The sequence below is a fragment of the Anolis carolinensis genome, unplaced genomic scaffold (genome assembly GCF_035594765.1).
Source record: "Anolis carolinensis isolate JA03-04 unplaced genomic scaffold, rAnoCar3.1.pri scaffold_13, whole genome shotgun sequence".
NCBI lineage: Eukaryota > Metazoa > Chordata > Lepidosauria > Squamata > Dactyloidae > Anolis > Anolis carolinensis.
In genome coordinates this window covers 9,152,941-9,177,147 of record NW_026943824.1, presented here as the reverse complement: position 1 = coordinate 9,177,147, position 24,207 = coordinate 9,152,941, and the positions used below count along the sequence as shown (strand labels likewise).

The 24,207-nt window shown below is 43.1% G+C and overlaps 2 protein-coding genes across 2 annotated transcripts; one reads left to right on the top strand and one right to left on the bottom strand.

Annotated features, from left to right (window-relative positions):
• Positions 1-1,228: 1,228 nt before the first annotated feature.
• LOC100561854 (acyl-coenzyme A synthetase ACSM4, mitochondrial) lies at positions 1,229-20,412 on the top strand. Its single transcript, XM_003226693.4, has 14 exons — positions 1,229-1,383; positions 2,211-2,466; positions 3,243-3,453; positions 3,972-4,182; positions 4,337-4,480; positions 11,122-11,278; positions 14,013-14,092; positions 14,481-14,604; positions 15,471-15,551; positions 17,017-17,118; positions 17,420-17,547; positions 18,223-18,322; positions 19,070-19,189; positions 19,828-20,412. Exons 2-14 carry the CDS (start codon positions 2,266-2,268, stop codon positions 19,912-19,914), a joined length of 1,746 nt encoding a protein of 581 aa, XP_003226741.1. The 5' UTR covers positions 1,229-1,383; positions 2,211-2,265; the 3' UTR covers positions 19,915-20,412.
• On the bottom strand, positions 5,550-10,889 carry LOC103280472 (uncharacterized). The gene is made up of 2 exons (XM_062964260.1): positions 9,034-10,889; positions 5,550-5,838 (listed from the first exon to the last, which is right to left on the bottom strand). Exons 1-2 carry the CDS (start codon positions 10,447-10,449, stop codon positions 5,803-5,805), a joined length of 1,452 nt encoding a protein of 483 aa, XP_062820330.1. The 5' UTR covers positions 10,450-10,889; the 3' UTR covers positions 5,550-5,802.
• Positions 20,413-24,207: the final 3,795 nt, after the last annotated feature.

Below are 24,207 nucleotides of genomic sequence, written 5' to 3'. Positions count from 1 at the left end.
TTCCCTATGACAGCTGATGTGTACCAATGGGTGTTAATAATAATAATATTAATATTAATAACAATAGTTACTCTGGGACTCTTTAAAGCTGAGTCTGAGAGAGGTCTGCTTCCCTATGACAGCTGATGTGTACCAATGGGTGTTAATAATAATAATATTAATATTAATAACAATAGTTACTCTGGGACCCTAAGTTGAGTCTGAGAGAGGTCTGCTTCCCCATGACAGCTGATGTGTACCAATGGTATTAATAATAATATTAATATTAATAAGAATATTTACTCTGGGAACCTTAAGCTGAGTCTGAGAGAGGTCTGCTCTCCATGACAGCTGATGTGTGCCAATGGGTATTAATAATAATATTAATATTAATAACAAGAGTTACTCTGGGAACCTAAACTGAGTCTGAGAGAGGTCTGTTACCCCATGACAGCTGGTGTGTACCAATGGGTGTTAATAATAATATTAATATTAATAACAATAGTTACTCTGGGAGCAAATGTTTTAAAAGTTGGTGAGCTAAAAGGGATCGAAATGCCCTCCGTGTGTTGAAATTTTCACCCCTCCAGCCCAAAAACTGAGCAGGGGGGATGAGCCTCGGAAGCCCTTCCATTGCCTCCAATGGCACAAAAAAATTTGGTTTTTTTGGACGCGAGATGAACATTATTTTCGTATAGGCACCCCCTTTTCGGAAACAGGGACAAAAACGAAACTGAGACAAAATGAATGAAACTAAACAAAACAACAGCGATTCCATATAAATGCACACCACTAAAACCTTGTTTCTTATACAACCTTATTAAATATTATGCACAAAATTAACTTCAGGCTATGTGTAGAAGGTGTTTAGACTGGGCCAAAAATGGCCAAAAATCCAAAACACTTCTGGCCCAAAAAAATTCAGATACATAATTCTATGATTCTATGATATTCAATCTACAGTATTTTTGTGGTTTGCTGTCCACCTAAAATGTATTTTTCACAGACGCATCAAGTTCTTTGTATTTAGAGTTGAAGGAATGGGGATATTGTCTGAAATTACTAAAAAGAAAACCAATCTGTTTACTGTATACATTCTTCTCCCTAAATGTGGGCAAAAAGGAACAAACAGCAAATGCTGAAGGTCAAGGTACCCTCACATTCTACTGAACATGTCAATTATTAGATTTTGCTGGCATTCAGTAGCTTGCCCCAGGGTATACTTTGAACTGCACCACACACATTTTTTTTTCTATTGAAGGACATACCAGAATCAGAAGATATTCTCAGAAGGTCTAATTTTCTCCAAAGGATCGTCGCCATGTATTTCTGAAGCCACGGAGCCAATGAAGAAGCTGTTCCTGGAAAGCAGTGGCCAAGCTTCCTAACTAACGCATCTTGCAGGTCAGTACCATGAGCAGGTGAACATTGGTGTCTCATTCCATTATAACAACTGAGAGTGCAATCAGAAAAAATATACCATTTTCTCTGAAGCCATCTGATGAGGTCTCCAGAATTGTTTTAAAAAACCTTTACCTGCCTTACTAACCTAAAACATATAAACCATGGAGTTGCTGTGAGTTTTCCGGGTGGTACAGCCATATTTCCGAAGCATTCTCTCCTGACGTTTCACCTACATCTATGGCAGGCATTCTCAGAGGTTGTGAGGTTTGTTGGAAACTAGTCCAGTGGGGTTTATATATCTGTGGAATAATGTCCAGGGTGGGAGAAAGAACTCTTGTCTGTTGGAGGCAAGTGTGAATGTTGTAATTGGCCGCCTTGATTAGCATTGAATAGCCTGGCAGCTTCAAAGCCTGGCTGCTTCTTGCCTGGGGAAATCCTTTGTTGGGAGCTGCTAGCTGGCCCTGATTGTTTCCTAACTGGAATTAGTTTTTTTATTGTGTCAGAAGTGAATTGAGAACATACTACCAGTCTCTTCTGGTGTGAGAACATCAGCCGTCTACAAAGATGTTGCCCAGGGAATGTCCATATATGTTACCATCCTGCTTCCCTCAAGTTTCTGCATAGGAAGCTGGGGCTGACGGACAGGAGCTCACTCCGTCTCACAGATTCAAACTACCAACCTTCAGGTCAGCAGTTCAGCTGGCACAAGGGTTTAAACCCCTTGCGCCACCGCAGCCCCTACTAGTTGTATTAGTTGCAGTACCTGTAACAGCAGTGATATTCCTGCAAGTCTAACCATTGACTTGTCTGCTGTGGTTTTCTTGCAGATTACAAACCCAAAGGGCTGGATTTACTAATGTTGCAAGGTTTTATTTTTCTGCCATGAAGACATTAGCGAAGTCTCGCCTTTTCAAGTTCTGCTGGATACTTCGAGGGCCACACCAGCCCTTTCACGGACATCCCAGGTTTCTGAGCTCTCCCATTTTTGCACAATATGAAGCCGTCAGCCAAGGAAAGCAGCCCATCCCTGAATATTTTAACTTTGCAAATGATGTGCTGGATAAATGGTCCCAACTTGAAAAGGTGAAGTTATTTTCCTGATTTCTAAACAAACCAAACATATGATCTTCTCTTTCCTTTTGAAAGGAATGAGCAGTGATAGCCAACATACACATAGGTCCAGATCTTTAGCTCTGTAGATGTGCTCTTATCCATTTCCAAGATGAGGAGCCTGCATTGTCCATAGGCACCTCCTGGTCATGTGGCCGGCATGACTGCTTGGACTTTTTGGCTTTCCCCGCCGAAGTGGTACCTATTGATTTACTCACATTTGTTTTTGAACTGATAAATTGGCAGGAGATAGGGCTAACAGTGGGAGCTCACCCCATCCCGCAGATTCCAACTGCCAACTGATCAGCAGTTCAGCAACACAAAGTTTTAACCCATTGTGCCACCGCAGCCCCAAAACACAGGTGAGCTCTGGAGCTTCAGGGAAGCTTGAGGCATTGTGCACCTTTTTTAAATTGTAGGATAAAGATGCGTTATTTATTATTATTTATTTATCATATTTATATCCTGCTTTTCTCTACCTTGAGGTGACTTATAACGGCACTAGTGTAGTGCCTTGGACATAAAACATAAGCATGACATAAAATTATATTAAAATTTATACAGACATAAAAACATAATTCAAATACATTCCAATTTTAAGACACAGCATCCAAAGTCAACATCTAGATGTGTAAATGGGCCCTGAGATATAAATTTAATTGGAAGAGGGTAATGGCATGAACTCTGTACTAGCTCTAAACACAATGAAAGCATGCTTTCCGATGCCTCTTTCTTTCTCATTTTTTTAGGATGGGAAGAGACCTTCCAACCCAGCCCTATGGTGGATAAATGGGAGAGGAGGCGAAGTGAGGTGGAGCTTTGAGGAGCTGGGGGTCTTGTCCAGGAAAGTGGCCAATGTGCTCTCCGACCGATGTGGCCTACGGAAGGGAGACAGGATTCTGGCCATTCTGCCCCGGATCCCTGAATGGTGGTTGGTGACCGTGGCTTGCATAAGAACAGGTTAATACTAATATTGTGAATATTAGATGATAATTGGACTAAGAAAGTGCTTTAGTCAAAGTGGCTCTTGAGAACAATTTCCAGAGTTTTGATTCTGGGTGTCATAGTCCCAAAAAAAAAAAAAAAGGAAATAAAATTTCTAAAATTTGAGCTGAAACTATGAAAATGATTGGTCAGGCTCTTCATTTATTTAAGAACCTAAAGAAAGCAATATTTTTATCATATCAGAAGCAAATTGAAATAGGTAGGTTCTAGTGCGAGAGAATTGGTTGTTTTCAAAGACGTTACCCAGGGAGGCTTCTTTCATGTCCGCATGGGAAGCTAGGGCTGACAGATGGGAGCTCACCCCGTCTCATGGATTCGAACCGCCAACCTTCAGGTCAGCAGTTCAGCCAGCACAAGAGTTGTGCCACTGCAGCTTAAAGAAAGCAATGATCAACAATAAATGACTGACTAGATCTCCATGGGGTAATGGTGCATCAGCACTAAACGCACAAATATTGTCATTGCTCTTGTAGGAATCACCGTTATGCCTGGTACAACCCAATTAACGGCAAAAGACATCCAATACAGACTCCGGATGTCCAAGGCCAAATGTATAATCACCACGGATGTGTTGGCTCCTGTGGTGGATTCCGTAACAGCTGATAATCACGACCTGAAAACCAAACTGGTGGTCACATCTGGGGGCCAAAGAGAAGGTTGGCTGGGCTTCAATGAACTGCTCAAGTGAGTAGATGTGTCTGGATGGCCATCTGTCAGGAGTGCTTTTGATGGTGTCTTCCTGCATGGCAAAGGGTTGGTTGGATGGCCCTTGCAGTTTCTTCAAACCCAATGATGCTGTGATTCTATCCTAACCCTCGTAATGTTCTTTCCCACACAGAGAGGCGCCTGCTGACTTCACTAATGTACAAACAAAGGTTCAAGATCCAATGATAATATACTTCACCAGTGGGACTACCGGTTCTCCTAAGATGACGGAACTTTCTCAGGGGAGTATGGGACTGAGACCCATCATCAACCCAAGGTACCGAAACAGTTCTGTGAAAACCAGATAACATGTGTCGCCATTTCAGAAAATTCTTATATTATTATTATTATTATTATTATTATTATTATTATTATTATTATTAATATTAATATTATTAGTATTATTATTATTATTATGACACAGCAAACAAGACAGATATGCTGAATTTCGTTTCACAAAATCACAAGTCGAACACTTCCCAAGTGTCTAGGACTGTGTGATGTATTTTCGGATGATGTGCGCAGATCCCAGTCGGGTGGCCTTTTGCAGTTGTGAGATCATAATTTTGTCAATGCCTATTGTTTCCAAATGCCATCTAAGATCTTTTGGCACGGCACCCAATGTGCCAATCACCACCAGGACCACCTGCACTGGTTTCTGCCAGAGTCCTGATAGCGACTGAGTTTTTCCTGTTGTTTTTCATCAATGCGGCTGTCACCTGGGATGGCAAGATAAATGATCCAAACCTTTTTCTTTTCCACAACTGTGATGTCTGGTGTGTTGTATTCCAGAACTTTTTCAGTCTGGATTCGGAAGTCCCACAGTATCTTTGCGTGCTCATTTTCCAATACTTTTGCAGGTTTGTGATCCCAACAGTTCTTTACTGCTGGGAGGTGGTACTTGAGGCATAAGTTCCAATGAATCATTTGAGCCACAAAGTTGTGCCTCTGTTTGTAGTCTGTCTGTGCAATTTTCTTACAGCAGCTGAGGATACGATCTATGGTTTCGTCAGCTTCTTTGCACAGTCTGCATTTTGGGTCATCAGCTGATTTTTCGATCTAGGCCTGAATTGCCTTTGTTCTGATGGCTTGCTCCTGGGCTGCAAGGATCAGGCCTTCTGTCTCCTTCTTCAGGGTCCCATTCGTGAGCCATAGCCAGGTTTTCTCCTTATCAGCTTTTCCTTCAATTTTGTCAAGGAACTTTCCATGCAATGTTTTGTTGTGCCAGCTCTCAACTCTAGTTTGTAGTGCGGTTTTCTTGTACTTCTTCTTCTTCTTCTTCTTCTTCTTCTTCTTATTTGTCAGCTCACTCCAGCCGCTTCCAAATGAACACAAGAGGCTTGCTCTGTTGTCACTGAAAACTTTACTGAAGAACACTTTGACACACATAAAGCCGAGATTGATGGTCGGCCCAGCAAGACTCCCTTATATACACTCCCCCCACATTCAAAGAAGTCATTCCCGCCTAGAGAAAACCCCCGCGCAATTCTTCCCGCTCACACATCAGCCGTTTCCCTTCAGAGCCGGGAGCCGCAGGTGCCTTATCAGTTCTTTGTGTAAGCGTCCTTGATTTCTGGTGCCAGAGTACAGGCCCAGAAATTATGGTCCTGACATGATTTCCTCCTCCTCTTCTTCCTGTGGAGAAAACATCAAATCAACTACAGTTCCCCTTCATCCAAAGTACCTTTGTATTTTTTCAATAGGCTACAGTGAAACACTTTCCCTAAATCCTTCGGTAATTTTAACTGATAGGTGACCTCATTGATCGCCTTAGAAATTCTGAATGGCCCTATGTATCGCGGCGCTAATTTTTTTTGATGGAAATCCTAATCTGAGATTCTTAGTACTTAGCCAAACTAAGTCTCCTTCTGCTAGCTTTTCCCCTTCTCTACGTTTCCTGTCTGCGAACAATTTATATCTCTTTTGTGTTTCTTTTAGTGCTGCTACCACATCTCTCCACCCTGCCCTGATGTTTTCTGACCATTCCTCTCCATCTGGCCCCCCTTCTCCCTTCCATTCTGGCAGCTTGGGGAAGGGTGCTACCTCCTGTCCGTATACTACCTGGAACCGTGAGCGGCCTGTTGCAGAGTGCACCGCTCCGTTAAAAGCTACCTCTGCAAATGGAAGCAGTTCCGACCAATCGTTTTGTCTATGATTGGGATATATTCGTAGGAATTGACTCAATGTCTGCTGTGTACATTCGACTCCTCCATTAGTCATCGGGTGAAATGCCGAGGACAGGTTCCTTTCCGCCCCTAACAAGCTTAGGAACTTCTCCCAAAACCTTCATCTCACTAATCACCCTCTCAGGGCACCCATGCAATCTATAAACATGTCGGACATACAATTCTGCCAATTTCTCAGCGGATGGGAGCTTTTGTAGAGCCACAAAATGAACCTGTTTAGAGAACAGGTCCAGGACAGTCCATATATACCTGTAGCCTTTGCTGGGAGGCAATTTGCCCACAAAATCCATAGCCACGCACTCCCAAGGCCTTGTGGGTTCTACTACACTTTGCAAAAGACCCTGTGGTTTCCCTGGTGGCGTTTTACATTCGGCACATAATTCACATCGAGTAATATACGATTTAACATCCTTCCTCATCCCCGGCCACCAACACTGCCTTGCCAAAAGCTTTATTGTTTTGGTTGGTCCCATATGTCCTGCCCCCTTGCTATCGTGGCACCTTTTCAGCATCTCTGGCCGCAATTTCTCTGGAATATACAGCTTTTTATTCACAAATAACAATCCTTCACTCGTTTCCCCTTGCTCTTTATGGGATTGTAGCCAGCCATCTCCCTCGTACGCTTGTTTCAGCTCCTCCTCCCATACCTTCCCTACTGTGGTGACTGCTACAAGATTTTCTCCCTTCTTTGTTTGCGCACGAGTCAACGCAGCGAGGCCCCATTGCTCGTCTGAGAAGACGCTTCCCTCAGATTCTCGGGTGTTTACACCGTGCTGAGGCATCCGGGATAAGGCATCAGCCAACACATTATGTTTTCCCTGGAAGAACTTCAGTCTGAAGTTGAAACGGCTGAAATACTGTGCCCACCTTATCTGCTTGGCCAAAAGCTTTCGAGGGGACCGTATATACTGTAAATTCTTATGATCTGTCCATACTTCAAAGGGGATCCCACTTCCCTCCAGAAAATGCCTCCAATTCTCTAATGCTTTCAATATTGCAAGTGCTTCCCTTTCCCAAATTGGCCAGCGTTTCTCCGCTTCGCTGAACTTTTTGGATAAATAGCTACAGGGTCTAAGGTTCCCTTTCTCGTCCTTCTGCAACAACACCGCCCCATAAGCACAATCCGATGCGTCACAATGCACCACAAAAGGCTTGGATGTGTTTGGGTGCTGCAAAATGGGTTCCTCAGTGAACCTCCTTTTTAATGCTTCAAAGGCTTGCTGGCACTCCCCCGTCCAATTCAGTTTGGCCCCTGGGGATTTAACCTTAGCCGTCTCCCCCCTCCCTTTTGTCTTTAACAGAGGGGCAGTGTGATTTGTGCGAAGTCTTCAATAAAAGCTCAGTAAAAGTTTGCGAACCCCAGGAATGACTGTAGCTGTTTCCTAGTCTTGGGTGCTTCCCACCCCTTCACGTCCTCCACTTTAGCTGGGTCCATCGCTATTCCTTGAGAGGAAATCCTGTATCCCAAGAAATCTATCTGTTCCTTGTTGAAATCACATTTAGACAGTTTTGCATACAATTTTGCTTCTCTTAACCTCTGGAGCACCTCCCTGACCAATTTCACATGTTGGCTCTTAGTCTGACCCAAAATAAGTATATCATCAAGAAATACATAAACACCCCTGTACAGCAGTGGATGAAGCACTTCATTAATCAATTGCATGAAAGCCTCTCCCCCCCCCCCCCCGCTTAAACCAAATGGGAGAACACAATAATTATATAGTCCATAGGCGCATGAAAACGCAGTCTTCCATCTGTCCTCTGGCTTTATCCTGATTTTATGATATGCTTCTGCAAGATCTAATTTTGTAAATATTTTCCCTTCAGACAACTATGCAATAAGGTCTTTCATAAGGGGCAGAGGGTATTTATTCACGGTGCTGATAGCGTTCAGACGTCTGTAGTCAATGCATAGTCTTAGGGAATTATCCTTTTTCCGCCGGAATAGAACAGGTGCTCCCAAAGGGGAATTTGATCTTTCTATAAAACCCCTTTCTAAGTTCTTGTTGATATATCTTTTTAGCTCCTCCTTCTCCTGAGCCGACATGGGATAAATCTTTGCTTTTGGGAGCTCTGCCCCAGGTATTAATTGAATTTCAACTTCCACCCTTCTTTTTGGTGGAAACTTATCTGCCTCCTTCTCATCAAATACATCAACATAGTCCCGGTATTCCGGAGGCAATTCGCTTGCCAACTTTGCTATTCTATCATCTTCGTCCTCCCCTCGACTCGCTATTTCTATCCTACTCCCCTGGTCCTCTGCCTCTGCTCCCTGGAAGTGTAGGCTCCTTGTCTTCCAATCAATTTGTGGGTTAGCCTGCTCGAGCCAAGGTATTCCCAAAATCACGTTGTATGTTGCCACCTGGGACACTACAAATGATATCTCTCCTTCCCAAGGCCCTATTCTGCATCTTACGTTCTCAAGGCTATATTTGGCTATAGAGCCTGAGGCTATCGAACCGTCCAGCTGAGAGAAGGCTACGGGAACATCTAGTTGGGATCTTTCCCACCCTAATCCATTGGCTAGCTCTGGTGAAATAATGTTCCTGGAGCACCCACAGTCTATAAACGCTTTGCAAGTGGCCCATTTCCCACTGCCTTCTAGCCTGATTTTCACCACCAGCATCCTTTGGTCGTCACTCACCAATCCCTCCGAAGGGCCCTTTGTTGACGATTCTTCTTCAGCACGCTTTCCTGTTGCTGCCTGCTGTTTGGGCTGATTGCCCCCTCCTCCTTTCCTCTGCCAGCACTCCGCGGCTCTGTGTCCCACACGCCCGCACACAAAGCACTCCCTTCTCGCTCCTCCGCTGGTTCCCTTCGCCTCGGTCTGTCTCCTGGTTGGGGGTTGCTCCGGCTTCCTTGCTACCTCCTTCGGCCTCGGAAGCTGCTGTTGTCCCCCCCGGTGCCTCTTCACTTGGGCCAATGTGGTTTCGACACGGCCTGCTAACTGGATCCAGCCTCTCAGCGTCTCCGGATCATCCCGATGCGCTGCCCATGCAAGGATCTCTCGCCGTAGTCCCTCTTTGAATATTTCCAGTTTGGTTACCTCTGACCACTCCGGAATTCTCTCGGCTAGGCATTGGAACTCCTCAGCGTATTGGGAAACTGACCTCTGCCCCTGGTAGATGGCTTTCAGTTTCTCCCTCGCCTGGATTCGCTCAAGCGGGTCTCGGAAGCGGTCCTCCAGTGCTGCTAGGAAGCGCCTTACCGACCCCAGGCATGGGTCGTGTCTGGCATGCAGTTGTACATACCAGCTGGCCGCTCCCCTTCTCAGGACTGCCCCGATTGCCCGAACCCTGCTGGACTCCGTCCGGAACGTGTGGCCATTATCTTCCATGTAACCTTTTACAGTAGTGAGGAAAAAGTCTAGCTCGGAGGATTCTCCTCCATACTCCATTCTCAGATCCTCTCGTCTTTGCTGGATATCTTGTGGCGGCTGCTCCCAACGTTCCGCCCGTCGCAAGCTCCCTCGAGTTCCCGGGGGCCCCGCTGTTGCCTCCCGTTGCCCTGTGCCACGCCCGGCGTTCGCTAGGGGCACCAGGAGTTCTGGCTGGAAGGTAGCTGGGGACCTTGGAGGCCTTTCCTCCTCGTTGTCGCTTTCCTCCACCCGTGCCAGGCTTGCTAAGGTCTTGGGTCGGGCGCCGAGCTCTCTTCGCATTCCCCTTCCCTTCGGTGCTGGGAGATCTGCGAAGCTCTGGCTACTTCCCATGCTCAAGTCCCACATTGAGCCAGTCCGAGGTTCCCTTCCTTTTCCCAGCTCCGCCAAAGGTGCTAGGCGTTCCATTGCCCTTGACATTATTGCCAGGGTGGTCTCCATTGCCGTCATCCTCTCCTCCAGGAACACCATCTTTTGTGGGGATGGGAAGTGTAGCTCGCCCTCTCCTTCGGTGCTGTCTCTCTGCGCTCCTCCTCGCCTTTGGGTCACTCCGTTCGGCTGGGCATAAGCCGTGGAGGACGCCAGGGCTGCCAGTCGGTGGAATTCGGCATCCGGCTCGTCGGGAGTGTCTCGTCCCGACGGACCCCCTCCTGCGCCCAGGAGCTCGTCTCCCTCCGTCTCCATCACACCTCACCGCTGCCACGGGACAGTGCCTGCAATCTCGGCTTTGATGTCAGCTCACTCCAGCCGCTTCCAAATGAACACAAGAGGCTTGCTCTGTTGTCACTGAAAACTTTACTGAAGAACACTTTGACACACATAAAGCCGAGATTGATGGTCGGCCCAGTAAGACTCCCTTATATACACTCCCCCCACATTCAAAGAAGTCATTCCCGCCTAGAGAAAACCCCCGCGCAATTCTTCCCGCTCGCACATCAGCCGTTTCCCTTCAGAGCCGGGAGCCGCAGGTGCCTTATCAGTTCTTTGTGTAAGCGTCCTTGATTTCTGGTGCCAGAGTACAGGCCCAGAAATTATGGTCCTGACAATTATTATTATTATTATTATAAATTCAGTCTAAAGACACATCAAAAAGTCTTATGGAGAATATCACTGCCTGTAATGGACATAAGTGGAATTCCAGTATCCAACTATATCTGCTGACTAGCTATGGCAATCACCTTGAACATGTCTCATCATGTAATAATCTGACCAATTATAACAATATGTAGCAACTGAATTCTAATTGTAGGACACTGGGTATGAATCTTCAAACTTGTTGCCAAAGGATATAACTATTGGGTGAGTCTTTGTTTAATAATAAAGGTGCCTCTTGGTTTTCTTTCCACTGTTTATCAGATACTGGCTGGACTTTTCGCCTTTGGACATCATGTGGTGCACGGCAGACACAGGCTGGGTGTTGAGCTGCCTGGGCGCTCTTTTTGACCCGTGGGTTTTGGGATCCTGTGTCTTTGTTCATAATCTGCCTCAAGTAGAATCAACAACTATCCTCAATGTAAGATGACCATTCTAATATATCGTTTAGTCTGTGGGCAGTACCAAGGTGTCCCGTTCCTCAAAAAATAAGAGATTGAAGGTGTTGTGTGTCGATACAGGAATAGTTTTGAATACCCTCCCGGCCCTCCTCCCCTGCTTTCTACCAGTCAGTACATTGCCATTCCTGCTGGAGCTGAATCAGCTAAAATGTGGAGTTTGGTGGGTTAAAGGACAGGCATGCTGTAGTTCCACTTGACGGAACTTTATAGTGTGTCTTCTACTAACTATTAAAGGTACAAGAGTCTCATCTCATATTCAGCACAGTAGTGCTAGTCCTGAATTCCTTCTGTTGATGCAGGGAAGATCTCAGCAAGACAGGTGTTTTCTTAGAATGTTTCAATTTATTTAATGGATCTTAAATTTAGGTCATGTTTCAGCATAACAAGGTATGGATTTTGTCCGATGGGTCCGCAAAGGTTCAGGAGTATAGCTATAGACATATGAGTACAATTATACCTAGATGGTAAATGAAACTTTAAGCCATCTTGAGTATTGTCTAGTTCTCCTCCTTGAGGGCATATGCTCTTCAGGATCATTCTTATGATAATCCCATTTTAATGCCAAAGGAAAGTAAAGGCCAGGAGGCAGTGGTGGAAGGGCAGAACTGTATCTGCTCCGTAACCTGCCTTGTTCCCTATAAAATGTGGTAGTCCACCACTCTCAAATGCAAAGAAGTATGTCACCCTGACCACAAAAGGATTCAGTTCTTTTGCAGCTGAAATGTCCTTTGGTTTTGGTAGCCAGATATTTAGAGCTGACCTTGCTCTTAAAAATATAAAAACGTTGCTGGATTAGTTGGAAGTTTCATCTAAGCATTCTATTTACACAGTGGCCCACAGGATGTCTATATAAAGCCTGTGGGAATTTGTAAAAAAGACACCATGATGTAAATGAGTTGACTGGAAAGGCATGTGTTGGCAGCTGATTGGCTGAGCCAGCCAGGAGCCAACATTCCTATTGGCTACTGCAGGGGTCCCCAAACTAAGGCCCGGGGGCCGGATGCGGCCCTCCAAGGTCATTTACCTGGCCCCTGCCCTCAGTTTTATAATATAATATTTTTATATCAGTTTTAATAATATAATGTTGTATATACATATAATATTGATAGAAATATTATAATGTAATACAATGTAATACTAATAATACCATATAATATTAATTATATATTATATATTACATGTAATATTACTAATAATATTACAATATAGTGGTATAATTCAATATAGTAATATATAATGCTAATATTGTTCTGTGCTAATAATATAATATATTGTATATAGATATAAATTGTAAGCCGCTCTGAGTCCCCTTCGGGGTGAGAAGAACAGGATATAAATGTAGTAAATAAATAAATAATAAATAAATAAATTTTTGACTTAGGCTTGCCCAAAATCTGAAATGACTTGAAGGCACACAACAACAATAATCCTAATTAATTTGACTATCTTGTTGGCCAGAAGCAGGTCCACACTTCCCATTGAAATCCTGATCGGTTTGAGTTGGTTAAAATTGTTTTTATTTTTAAATATTGTATTTTTCTTTTGTTGTTGTTGTTGTTGTTTTTGCACGACAAATAAGACATATGCAGTGTGCATAGGAATTTGTTCATTTTTTTTCTTCAAATGATCATTCGGCCCCTCAACAGTCTGAAGGATTGTGGACTGGCCCTCTGCTTTAAAAGTTTGAGGACCCCTGGGCTACTGTCTCTGGCTTGCTGCTGAGAGAAACGGTTTTAACTGTCATTTTCACCTCGGAGAGTAAAGAGAGTGCTGACTGGAAACAGTCAGGAAGGAAATGTCTGCCAACTCTCTGAAGCCTGATTATTTCTAAGGCAAATAAGGCATATTTAAAGACTGTTTAAAAGAACTGTTTATTCCCTCTGTTCTCTGTAAGAATTCAGAGAGACTGCCCTGTTTGATCTTTTGAACTGAAGTAAAGTTTATTTATTTACTTATTTACAGTATTTATATTCCTCCCTTCTCACCCCGAAGGGGACTCAGGGCGGATTACAATGAACACATATATGGCAAACATTCAATGCCAACAGACAAACAACATATATAGACAGACACAGAGGCATTTAGCTTTTTTTTTCCAGCTTCACGATTCCGGCCACAGGGGGAGCTGTTGCTTCACCATCCACTAGTGGCTGTACTTCCTCATTCCATTCCTTGTGTTTTGCTGGCAGTTTTATGATGTTGTAAATTAGTTAAATTAGCCTCCCGCATAAAGCGTACCTAAATTTCCCTAATTGACAGATGCAACTGTCTTTCGGGGCTGCATAGGTCAACAGCAAGCTGGGCTATTTAATGGTCGGGGGCTTAACCCGACCCGGGCTTCGAACTCATGACCTCTCGGTCAGTAGTGATTTATTGCAGCTGGTTACTAGCCAGCTGCGCCACAGCCCAGCTCTGAGGGTATATTTTGGTTCAGTAACAGTGGTAAAGCTTCTGTTTATTTACATCTACAACCCCCAACAAAGCCCACCAGCAGACAGGAGTGTAGCTGTACTCATAGCTTCTTGCTCCCAACAAATGACCTACAGAGACATACTCCCACTGATCCTAGAAGTGATATATAGCCATCACTTGGCAAGTCTTTTTGTATGAGTAATTTACAAGGTTCTCGAAAGCTTAGTTGGTCAATACTACACAAACTTTGTTCACCTTTTTATTTTATTTTAAACACATTAGACTCTGTCGCGATTTCCCATCACCGCCATGCTGGGCGCTCCAACCTTGTTCCGCATGTTGGTGCAGAATGATCTGAGCAGGTATCTTGTGAAGACGTTTTCAAATAATGAATATATCGATAAGCATTTACTGATTTAGCCATGCTTTGATACTCTGGATTATAAGGAAGTGTAGAAAGAGAATGGAGAACAATGAAAAAGAGAATAGAAAGAAGGGGGAAGGTGTTATTTGGGGGAGGAAAGCAAGCCTAAGTCCCCAGCAGAAGCACTTGCAGACTCTCCATGGAAAGAAGAATCCCGCCTCATTATAATTATTGTTATACAAAGAGAGATCCAAATTCAACATTAAAAAATAAGCAATCTGTGGACTATCAGGAATTGCTCCCACAATTGATTTATTTCCATTTCAAATATGAAAAAAAATGCAAACTTCAAAACAAACCTAAACAAATGTCTCACTTATGTCTAGCTATAAATTCATGAGCCTGAAGCACTGTGTGAGTGCAGGGGAAGCACTAAACCCTGAAGTGATGGAGCAATGGAAAAGCAAGACAGGACTGGACATCCACGAAGCCTATGGGCAGACCGAAACAGTAGGTTCATGTCATTTATTTTGTCATAACTCTGCTGTATCATTATTTTCTGGGCTTTTTAAATGCGAAAAAAATGAATTTAAATAATAATATAATAATAATGCTTTATTTATATCCTGCCCTATCTCCCCGGAGAGACTCTCCTAAAATATTTTCCCATAATATAATTTTTTATGCATAATCCTTAAAACTATTATTTTATTCTGTATGTCCTTTTGATATATTCAGATTTTAAAGACCAAAATAGCAACTTGTCAATTCAGAGAATGGTCCTCTCCAAAAGTGAACTGTGCTCAGATCCAGGAAATGTGAATTAGGAATAGCCGTGGGGTTGGACTTAGCACAGCAGGCTAAACCACTGTGCTGCAGAAAATCCTGCTGATTGAAAGGTTGCCAGTTCAAGCCTGGGTCAGAGTGAGCATCCGCCGTCAGCCCCAGCTCACCTGCCCATCTATCAGATCAAAAGCAGAAATGCGAGTAGATAAATAGGTACTACTTTTAGTGGGGAGGTAATAAAAGGCACCCTTAAGGACATCAGTCGGGAGGATCGGGAGGACGTCTAAAGATGACAGAAATGTCCTTGGCATGAAGGAGTGACAGCTTAACCTTAATAATAGATGCACATCCGGTGCACCAATTATTGTCCTCCTTCAGAATTGTGATTTATTTAACAGATAAATTGAACAGATTAATCAACAGCAGTTTGTTGTTTATGGAAGACAGGCGGCCCTGCTCCAGGGTAGACTACTAACATTTGAAAGCTAAGCTACATTGCACACTTACCGGGAAGTAGGTAATATTTAAACCAGTGGAACTCACTGCATATGTCTCAGTATATTACACAGTAATGTTCTTTTTATCAACAGGGTATGATCTGTGGGGTTCGCAAAGGGATGAAGATTAAGCCAGGATCAATGGGAAAGGCATGTGCGCCATATGATGTTCAGGTTAGTGAATACAAGTAGCTGGCTTGTGTTGGTTTTAAAAGTATATCTTCTCTGGTGACTAAAATGGCATAATATACAGCACAGTTCCTATGAAACCAGAGATAATGGTCCAGTAGATATGGGGGTTACCATATTCCATGAAGGATAAAACTATCAGTACTCATACCAGTATTAGAGGCAACATCATCATCATCATCATCATCATCATCATCATCATCATCATCATCATTATTATTATTATTTTATTATGTCACGGCAAACAAGATAGATATGCTGAATTTCGTTTCACAAAATCACAAGTCGAACACTTCCCAAGCGTCTAGGACTGTGTGATGTATTTTCGGATGATGCGTGCAGATCCCAGCAGGGTGGCCTTTTGCAGTTGGCAGATCGTAATTTTGTCAATGCCTATTGTTTCCAAATGCCAGCTGAGATCTTTTGTCAAGGTACCCAGTGTGCCCATCACCACCGGGACCACCTGCACTGGTTTCTGCCAGAGTCTTTGAAGTTCAATCTTGAGGTCCTGATAGCGGCTGAGTTTTTCCTGTTGTTTTTCGTCAATGCGACTGTCACCTGGGATGGCGACATCAATGATCCAAACCTTTTTCTTCTCCACAACTGTGATGTCTGGTGTGTTATGTTCCAGAACTTTGTCAGTCTGGATTCGGAAGTCCCACAGTATATAATGATAATTATATAATTATACTAGCTGTGCCCGGCCACACATTGCTGTGGCAAAGTGGTGGTGGTATTGGTTAAAAATTGTTGTGTAATTTTTATTTGACGTTATTTGCATTTTTTAAATTAATTTTATTGTAAGTTATATTTTATTTATTATATTTTATTATTTTCTTGTATTATTTTTAGTTATTTTCTGTTATTATAGTATTTTATTGTATTAATTTTTAGTGTTTTTTATTATTTTTTAGTGTTTTTTATTATTTTTATTGGGTTGCTAGGAGACCAAGTTGGAGGAGCTTAGCCTTCTAACTGGCAGCAATTGGATAAAAGCAATTATTCCTCTCTCTCTAATTAGGACTTTATTTTTCTTTTCTTTTTGTTGCATCAACCTAGAGGCGTGGATGATGGGTTGTGTTCTCAAATTTCGAGGTTGGGGGGCCTGTAGTTTTGTTGTTTTGTCCGCTGCCCTGATGCCATCACTCTTTTATATATATAGATTATATATTATTATTATTATTATTATTATTATTATTATTATTATTATTATTATTATTATTATTATTATTATAAACAAACAAGATGAGTCTACAGCAGACACTCTGCTGGCTGTTGAATTGGATCACACGTCGGACACTTCCCAAGTGTCTAGGACTGTGTGATTTATTATTATTATTATTACTATTATTGTTGTTTTTGTTGTTATTTTATTACCCACCCCACATTGCAACTTATGAAGGGAACAACGGGACTCTTATATCCTTGCATTAATGTTCTCTTCTTCCAGATTGTAGACGAAGAAGCCAATATTCTGCCTCCTGGAAAAGAAGGAGAAATTGCTATTAAAGTGAAACCAGAAAGGCCGGTGGGACTCTTCTCTCGCTATATAGTAAGAAACATGTTTTTTGCTCCTCAAAAAGCTGAAAGGTTTTTCACAGGGTATACAAAGAGAGTAGGCTTAAGAGTGTTGTTGAAGGCTTTCATGGCCAGAATCACAGGGTTGCTGTGTGTTTTCCGGGCTGTATGGCCATGTTCCAGAAGCATTCTCTTCTGACATTTCTCCCACATTTATGGCAGGCATCCTCAGAGATTGTGAGGTATATGTTATCGAGCCACTAAATCACACTACTTCTTTACGTAGTTATACCTGCAATATGTCCTATTCCAACTTTGTGAAATTTCTTCTGCAGGACAACCCTGACAAAACAGCTGCAACAATACGTGGAGATTTCCACATTACAGGAGACAGAGGAGTGATGGATAAAGAAGGGTACTTTTGGTTTGTTGGAAGAAACGATGACATCATAAATTCTTCAGGGTTGGTTTCTTTGCTTTGCTTCCTTCCTTTATGGCATACATCTCTGACACAAAAATCCAGTGGTGACTGATATCAATCAAACAGTAATTCTATACTGGATTTTAGTCTTAACTTTAAAGCAATTGGCCAAGTTCTTGAAACTAAATCAAGGTAGGGTTCTGTGAATTGAATAGACCATTCAATGGTCAGACTAAAACTTATTGTCCTAAAATTTAAAGGTCAAATTAAAATTCATCATCCTAATGACATGGGAACCACCCCTGCGACAAAATTGTCAAAGCAAAACCATGAAAACGTTAGTTATCCTACAATATACAATTCCCAGTGACACAGTGGGTTAAACTGCTGAGCTGTTGAACTTGCTGACCAAAAGAGCACTGGTTCGAATTCGGGGAGTGGGGTGAGTTCCCACTGTTAGCTCAAGCTTCTGCCCACCTAGCAGTTCGAAAACATGCAAATGCGAGTAGATCAATAGGTACTGCTCTGGTGGGAAGGTAATGCAGTAATGCTGGCCACATGACCTTGGATGCATCTACGGACAATGCCAGCTAGAGCCCAACAAATGTATAGAGGACTATTTCCTACCTGTTAAATCTTCCTGGTGAAGAGACATTTACACCCTGGATACTTTCCCTCCCTGACTAAACTGTTGATAAATTTGGGTTTCTGTCCTAGGTATCGTATTGGACCATTTGAAGTAGAGAGTGCGCTTCTAGAGCATCCTGCAGTAGCAGAAGCCGCTGCGATCAGCAGCCCAGACCCTCTCAGGGGAGAAGTAATTATAATCTATGAGCATTTTTTAAGAATATAGCCATATATATATATGTCTGTAGAGTATAATAAGTGATGCAGCAAGTAAGTTAGGATGGCTGAGACCTACATTCAAATCATCACTCAGCCATAAAGCTCACTGGATAACTTTGGGCTGGTCATTATCTAGGTTCATGAGGGGCAGGGGGAGATAGAATACAAATGATTGCTAGAATTCAAATCCCATCTCCAAGATACTATAGATATATGTATGTATGTATGTATGTATGTATGTATGTATGTATGTATGTATGTATATGTATGTGTCTATATATATACACATACACAAACACACACACAATAAAAGTGAACATATGTATGTGTTTATGTGGCTGGGCTGTTTATGTTATAGAGCGTGATACTATCTTCCTACAGTTATGCATCCACAACTACTATATACTCATTCTCCCTATGCAGGCCCACATTGAGACCATGAAAGTCTCCTAAATTCCATATACTAGTATTTTGGATTAACTGAGGTCCATTCCCCTATAGATCCCTGTCAATCCCAGCAGCTGCTTTTTTGTAAGTGGGGTTTGGAAAGGTCACACTAACATTCAATACATAGCAGTTGTTACAGTACTGCATGGTAAGTAATGGTCATATAAGGAGTCTAGCCAAAGTCAGTGTGGTCTAGAGGCAGGATGGAATGTAAAGCATCAAAATGCAGGTGATTTGGCCATGTCTTATTGTACCAACTCTGACTTTTTAGGTGGTGAAAGCATTTGTGGTGTTGTCTTCTGGTTTTGCGTCTCGAGATAAGGACAAATTAATCCACGAACTGCAGGAACATGTCAAGAAAGTGACAGCACCATACAAATATCCGAGAAAGGCAAGTGCCAGCAGAGAATGAGGAATCGTTCAAAGAGACTGATCTTTATTGGCTTTGATAGTTGTTCATTTATTTGTTCATTCATTCATGTGTCACCTTTGAAAAAACTATATAATGTACATTTTGGTCATCCACCTCCAATACCCTTGGAAAAGTTCACCATAGTAAGTCAACCATGCTGAGTCCTGAACTCAGGATGTATCTAGATTGCTATATAAAATCCAGATGATCTGTTTTGAGCTATGGCAGTGTGGACTCATATAATCCAGTTCAAAGCTATTAATGTGGATTATCAGTTTGGATAATTGGATTATATGGCAGTATCGATCCAGCCTTAGATTCATGTGGAATTAGGAGGTGGGATGGTTGGAAGATAGGACAGGTTGGCATCCATGTCTGGCAAGCATAGTGTCACCTTTTTGTAAAGGTTCGGTATATGTGCAAAAGTAGTGCTTTAACTTTGAAAATAGAGGGATTTCATGTGTACACATGAAATCCCTCCCATTAATCCCTCCCATTACCCTCCCATTAATTCTGATTCTTCTGCCCAGCCTGAAATTCACACTACCAAAGAATAACCCTTGTTACATAAAGAAAATAAAATGTCACACTTCCTTATTTTGTTTCTTTCTTTCTAGATGGAGTTTGTCCAACAGCTGCCAAAGACAATCTCAGGGAAAATCAAACGGAATGAACTAAGGAACAAGGAATGGGGACGTGTTTAATGTGTACAGCAGAGGGTTGGAATAACCACCAGCTTTCCAAATTCGATGGACATTTCTTCGAGGCCTACTGGTACTAGGGTGGCCTCTTTTATGTTTGGACTTGGATCATCAGACACATGAGCACAACTGTCAAAACCACTATGGGGTTCTGGAAGTCCGAGATTATGAAAGGCTGATGGGATAACCAGTGCCACTCCATCCCAAGAAGGCTTCCCTAAAAGAAATGATAGTATTTTAGCAATAGTTTCAAGGGCTTTACAGATCTCTCTGTTGTTTGGCGATCGATGTAGCATCATCTTAAATCAGTTTCAGCTTCTGCAACTAAGGACACCAGACTAGTTATTTCAACCAAACCAAGCTCAGGGGATCAGTTTGGTTTTCTTTCAAATAGACAAAGTTAATTCTGGATCCCACTTGTTCTTCATGTACTCAATTACTTGTCTCAGTTCTTTACTTTTTTCTCAGCTACTTTCCATAATACACTTTGTCAGGAACAAATCCCACCAAACAAATCTTGTATGTTTTTGTCCATTTAGGGAAATGGTGTTGTTTATTTGAAGTTCAGTCAAGCATGGAATAAAGTTCCATAATATTTTGATTATCAAACAGATTAAAAACGGATTAGATAGAAATCCCAGAAGATGGATCAATCACTGGTTGGAAAACTGTGCTCAAAATGTTTGTCAATAATGCCTACCTTGTCCGTAGACACCTCCAAGGTCATGTGGCAACTGTGACTGCATGGAACACCATTACCTTCCTGCCGCAGCTGTACCTATTGATCTACTCACATTTTCATGTTTTCTAACAGCTAGGTTGGCAGGAGCTGGAGCCAACAGTGAGAGCTCTCCCAGCTCCCCGGATTCGAACCACCGACCTTTCGGTCAACAGGTTCAACAGCTCAATGGTTCATGCACTGCGCCACCAGGGGCTCAACATGAAATAAACACAATATAAAATACAATTGAATAAAACATATAAGCATGTAAACAACAACATAAAAAGCAGAATAAAACAGTACTCATCAGTCAGTGGCGGTAGCTAATGTAAACATGGCCAAGCTGTAAACAACAGGGCAAGGGAGTGGGAATAAGTGCAGAGCTGTAACCATGGGACAAGGGCATGGGATAAAGTGCAAGACTGCATAACAAATACGTAGATCGGCTAAGGACTAGGCATTCTCAAAAGCTGCATAGGGATGCACAAAGGAGATGAATATAAACCCTTTAATTGGCTGCGTTGAGTACCTAGTTAGCTTAAGGCTGTATCTATGTCATAGAATTAATTCAGTTTGATACCACTTTAACTGCCATGACTCAGTGCTATGAGATCATTGGAAATGTAACTAAAAAAAAATGGTTCGGCTCTGGAGCGATTCTCCAATATCATGATCCAATGGTCCTATTTAGAGCAGTGGATGTGACTGATGTGCCATTGGGAACGGTTTTATTGCAAAGGAACCAGTCAGGCCAGTTGAGACCCTATATGTGCTTATCTGTCAAAGATATTGAATTTTCCCAAAAGGCAATTGACACGGAACAATGGCTTCAAACTACAGGAAAAGAGATTCCACCTGAATATCAGGAAGAACTTCCTCACTGTGAGAAGGGCTGTTCAGCAGTGGAACTCTCTCCCCCAGACTGTGGTGGAGGCTCCTTCTTTGGAGGCTTTTAAACAGAGGCTGGATGGCCATCTGTCGGGGGTGCTTTGAATGCGATTTCCTGCTTCTTGGCAGGGGGTTGGACTGGATGGCCCATGAGGTCTCTTCCAACTCTACTATTCTATGATTCTATGGGAGAAAGAGCTGCTGTTTTGGAGTCATTTCTTAGTGGGTGCATCATGTGACCAGACCATCTCACTTTGGAGGAGCTGAAAACACACTGGAAATTGAGCCCGCAACAGGTCAGATGGGTCAAATTCTTTGATAAGTCCCAGAACCAAATTAGCATCTTGAATGATGCTTTATTATGATTGCTCCATCATTAGAGTCAGAGAGGATTTACGGACAATGCCGGCTCTTTGGCTTAGAAATGAAAATGAGCACCAACCCCCAGAGTCGGACACAAATAAGCTTAATGTCAGGGGGAAACCTTTACCTTTACCTAATAATACCATAATAATAATAATAATCATCATCATCATCATCATCATCATCATCATCATCATCAGAACAAATGCAATTAAGACCAAGATTGAAAAATCAGCTGATGACCCAAAGTGCAGACTGTGCAAGGAAACCGACGAAACCATCCTCAGCTGCTGTAAGAAAATTGCACAGACAGACTACAAACAGAGGCACAACTGATTCATTGGAACTTATGCCTCAAGTACCACCTTCCAGCAGCAAAGAACTGGTGGGATCACAAACCTGCAAAAGTATTGGAGAATGAGCAGGCAAAGATACTGTGGGACTTCCGAATCCAGACTGACAAAGTTCTGGAACACAACACACCAGACATCACAGTTGTCGAAAAGAAAAAGGTTTGGATCATTGATGTTGCCATCCCAGGTGACAGTCTCATTGACGAAAAACAACAGGAAAAACTCAGCCACTATCAGGACCTCAAGATTGAACTTCAAAGACTCTGGCAGAAACCAGTGCAGGTGGTCCCGGTGGTGATCAGCACACTGGGTGCCGTGCCAAAAGATCTCAGCCGGCATTTGGAAACAATAGACATTGACAAAATTACGATCTGCCAACTGCAAAAGGCCACCCTGCTGGGATCTGCACACATCATCCGAAAATACATCACACAGTTCTAGACACTTGGGAAGTGTTCGACTTGTGATTTTGTGATATGAAATCCAGCATATCTATCTTGTTTGCTGTGTCATAATAAAATTATTATTATTATTATTATTATTATTATTATTATTATTATTATTATTATTATTATTATTATTATTATTATTAAGAAGCCTCGGTGAGGTAACCGAGGCTTCTGTCTGTTCGATCTTGTGGGATTCGTTTCAGCTTGTGCAGCCTGATGATGTGGACAAGATTCTTGGAGCGGTGAGGGCGACCACCTGTGCCCTTGACCCTTGTCCATCTTGGCTTTTAAAACAGGCCAGTGGTGGGTTGGTTGATTGGTTTGTGAGAATAATTAATGCCTCTTTGGAGCAGGGTAGATTTCCATCTAATCTAAAACAAGCGGTAGTGAGACCTATCTTAAAGAAGGCATCCCTAGATTCGACCAACTTGCATAACTACAGACCAATCTCCAACCTTCCATTTTTGGGCAAGGTCTTGGAGCGGGTGGTTGCCTCTCAGCTCCAGGGATTCTTGGATGATACGGATTCTCTGGACCAATCGCAGTCTGGCTTCAGGCCTGGTTTCAGTACCGAGACAGCTTTGGTCGCTTTGGTGGATGACCTCCGCAGGGAGCTGGACAGGGGGAGTGTGACCCTGCTGGTTCTCTTGGACATCTCAGCGGCTTTTGATACCATCGACCATGGTATCCTTCTGGGACGTCTCTCCAGGATGGGCCTTGGGGGTACTGTTCTGCAGTGGCTCCAGTCCTTCCTGGAGGAGCGTTCCCAGATGGTGAAGCTGGGGGACACCTGCTCGGACTCCTGGCCATTGTCCTGTGGGGTCCCGCAAGGTTCTATTCTGTCCCCCATGCTTTTCAATATCTACATGAAACCACTGGGCGAGGTCATCCGGGGTTTTGGAGTTCGGTGCCATCTCTACGCGGATGACACCCAACTCTACTACTCTTTTCCACCAAAATCCAAGGAAGCCCCTCGGATACTGGATCAGTGTCTGGCCGCTGTGTTGGCCTGGATGAGGGCGAACAAGCTGAGACTTAATCCTAATAAGACAGAGGTCCTCCAGGTCAGTCGAAAGTTCGATCGGGGTATTGGGTGGCAACCTGTGCTTGACGGGGTCGCACTCCCCCTGAAGGCGCAGGTCCGTAGCTTGGGGGTCCTCCTGGATTCGGGGCTGACGCTTGAAGCTCAGGTGTCGGCCGTGGCCGGGAGGGCCTTTGCACAACTAAAACTTGTGCACCAGCTGCGACCATACCTCGAGAAGTCTGATCTGACCATGGTGGTCCATGCCTTAGTTACCTCTAGACTGGATTATTGCAATGCGCTCTACGTGGGGCTGCCTCTGAAGATGGTCCGGAAACTGCAATTAGTTCAACGCACGGCAGCCAGGTTTCTAACTGGAGCAAATTACAGGGCACGTTCAACGCCTCTGTTTAAGGAGCTCCACTGGCTGCCGCTTACTTTCCGAGCCCAATTCAAGGTGCAGGTTCTTACCTACAAAGCCCTAAACGGTTTGGGACTCGC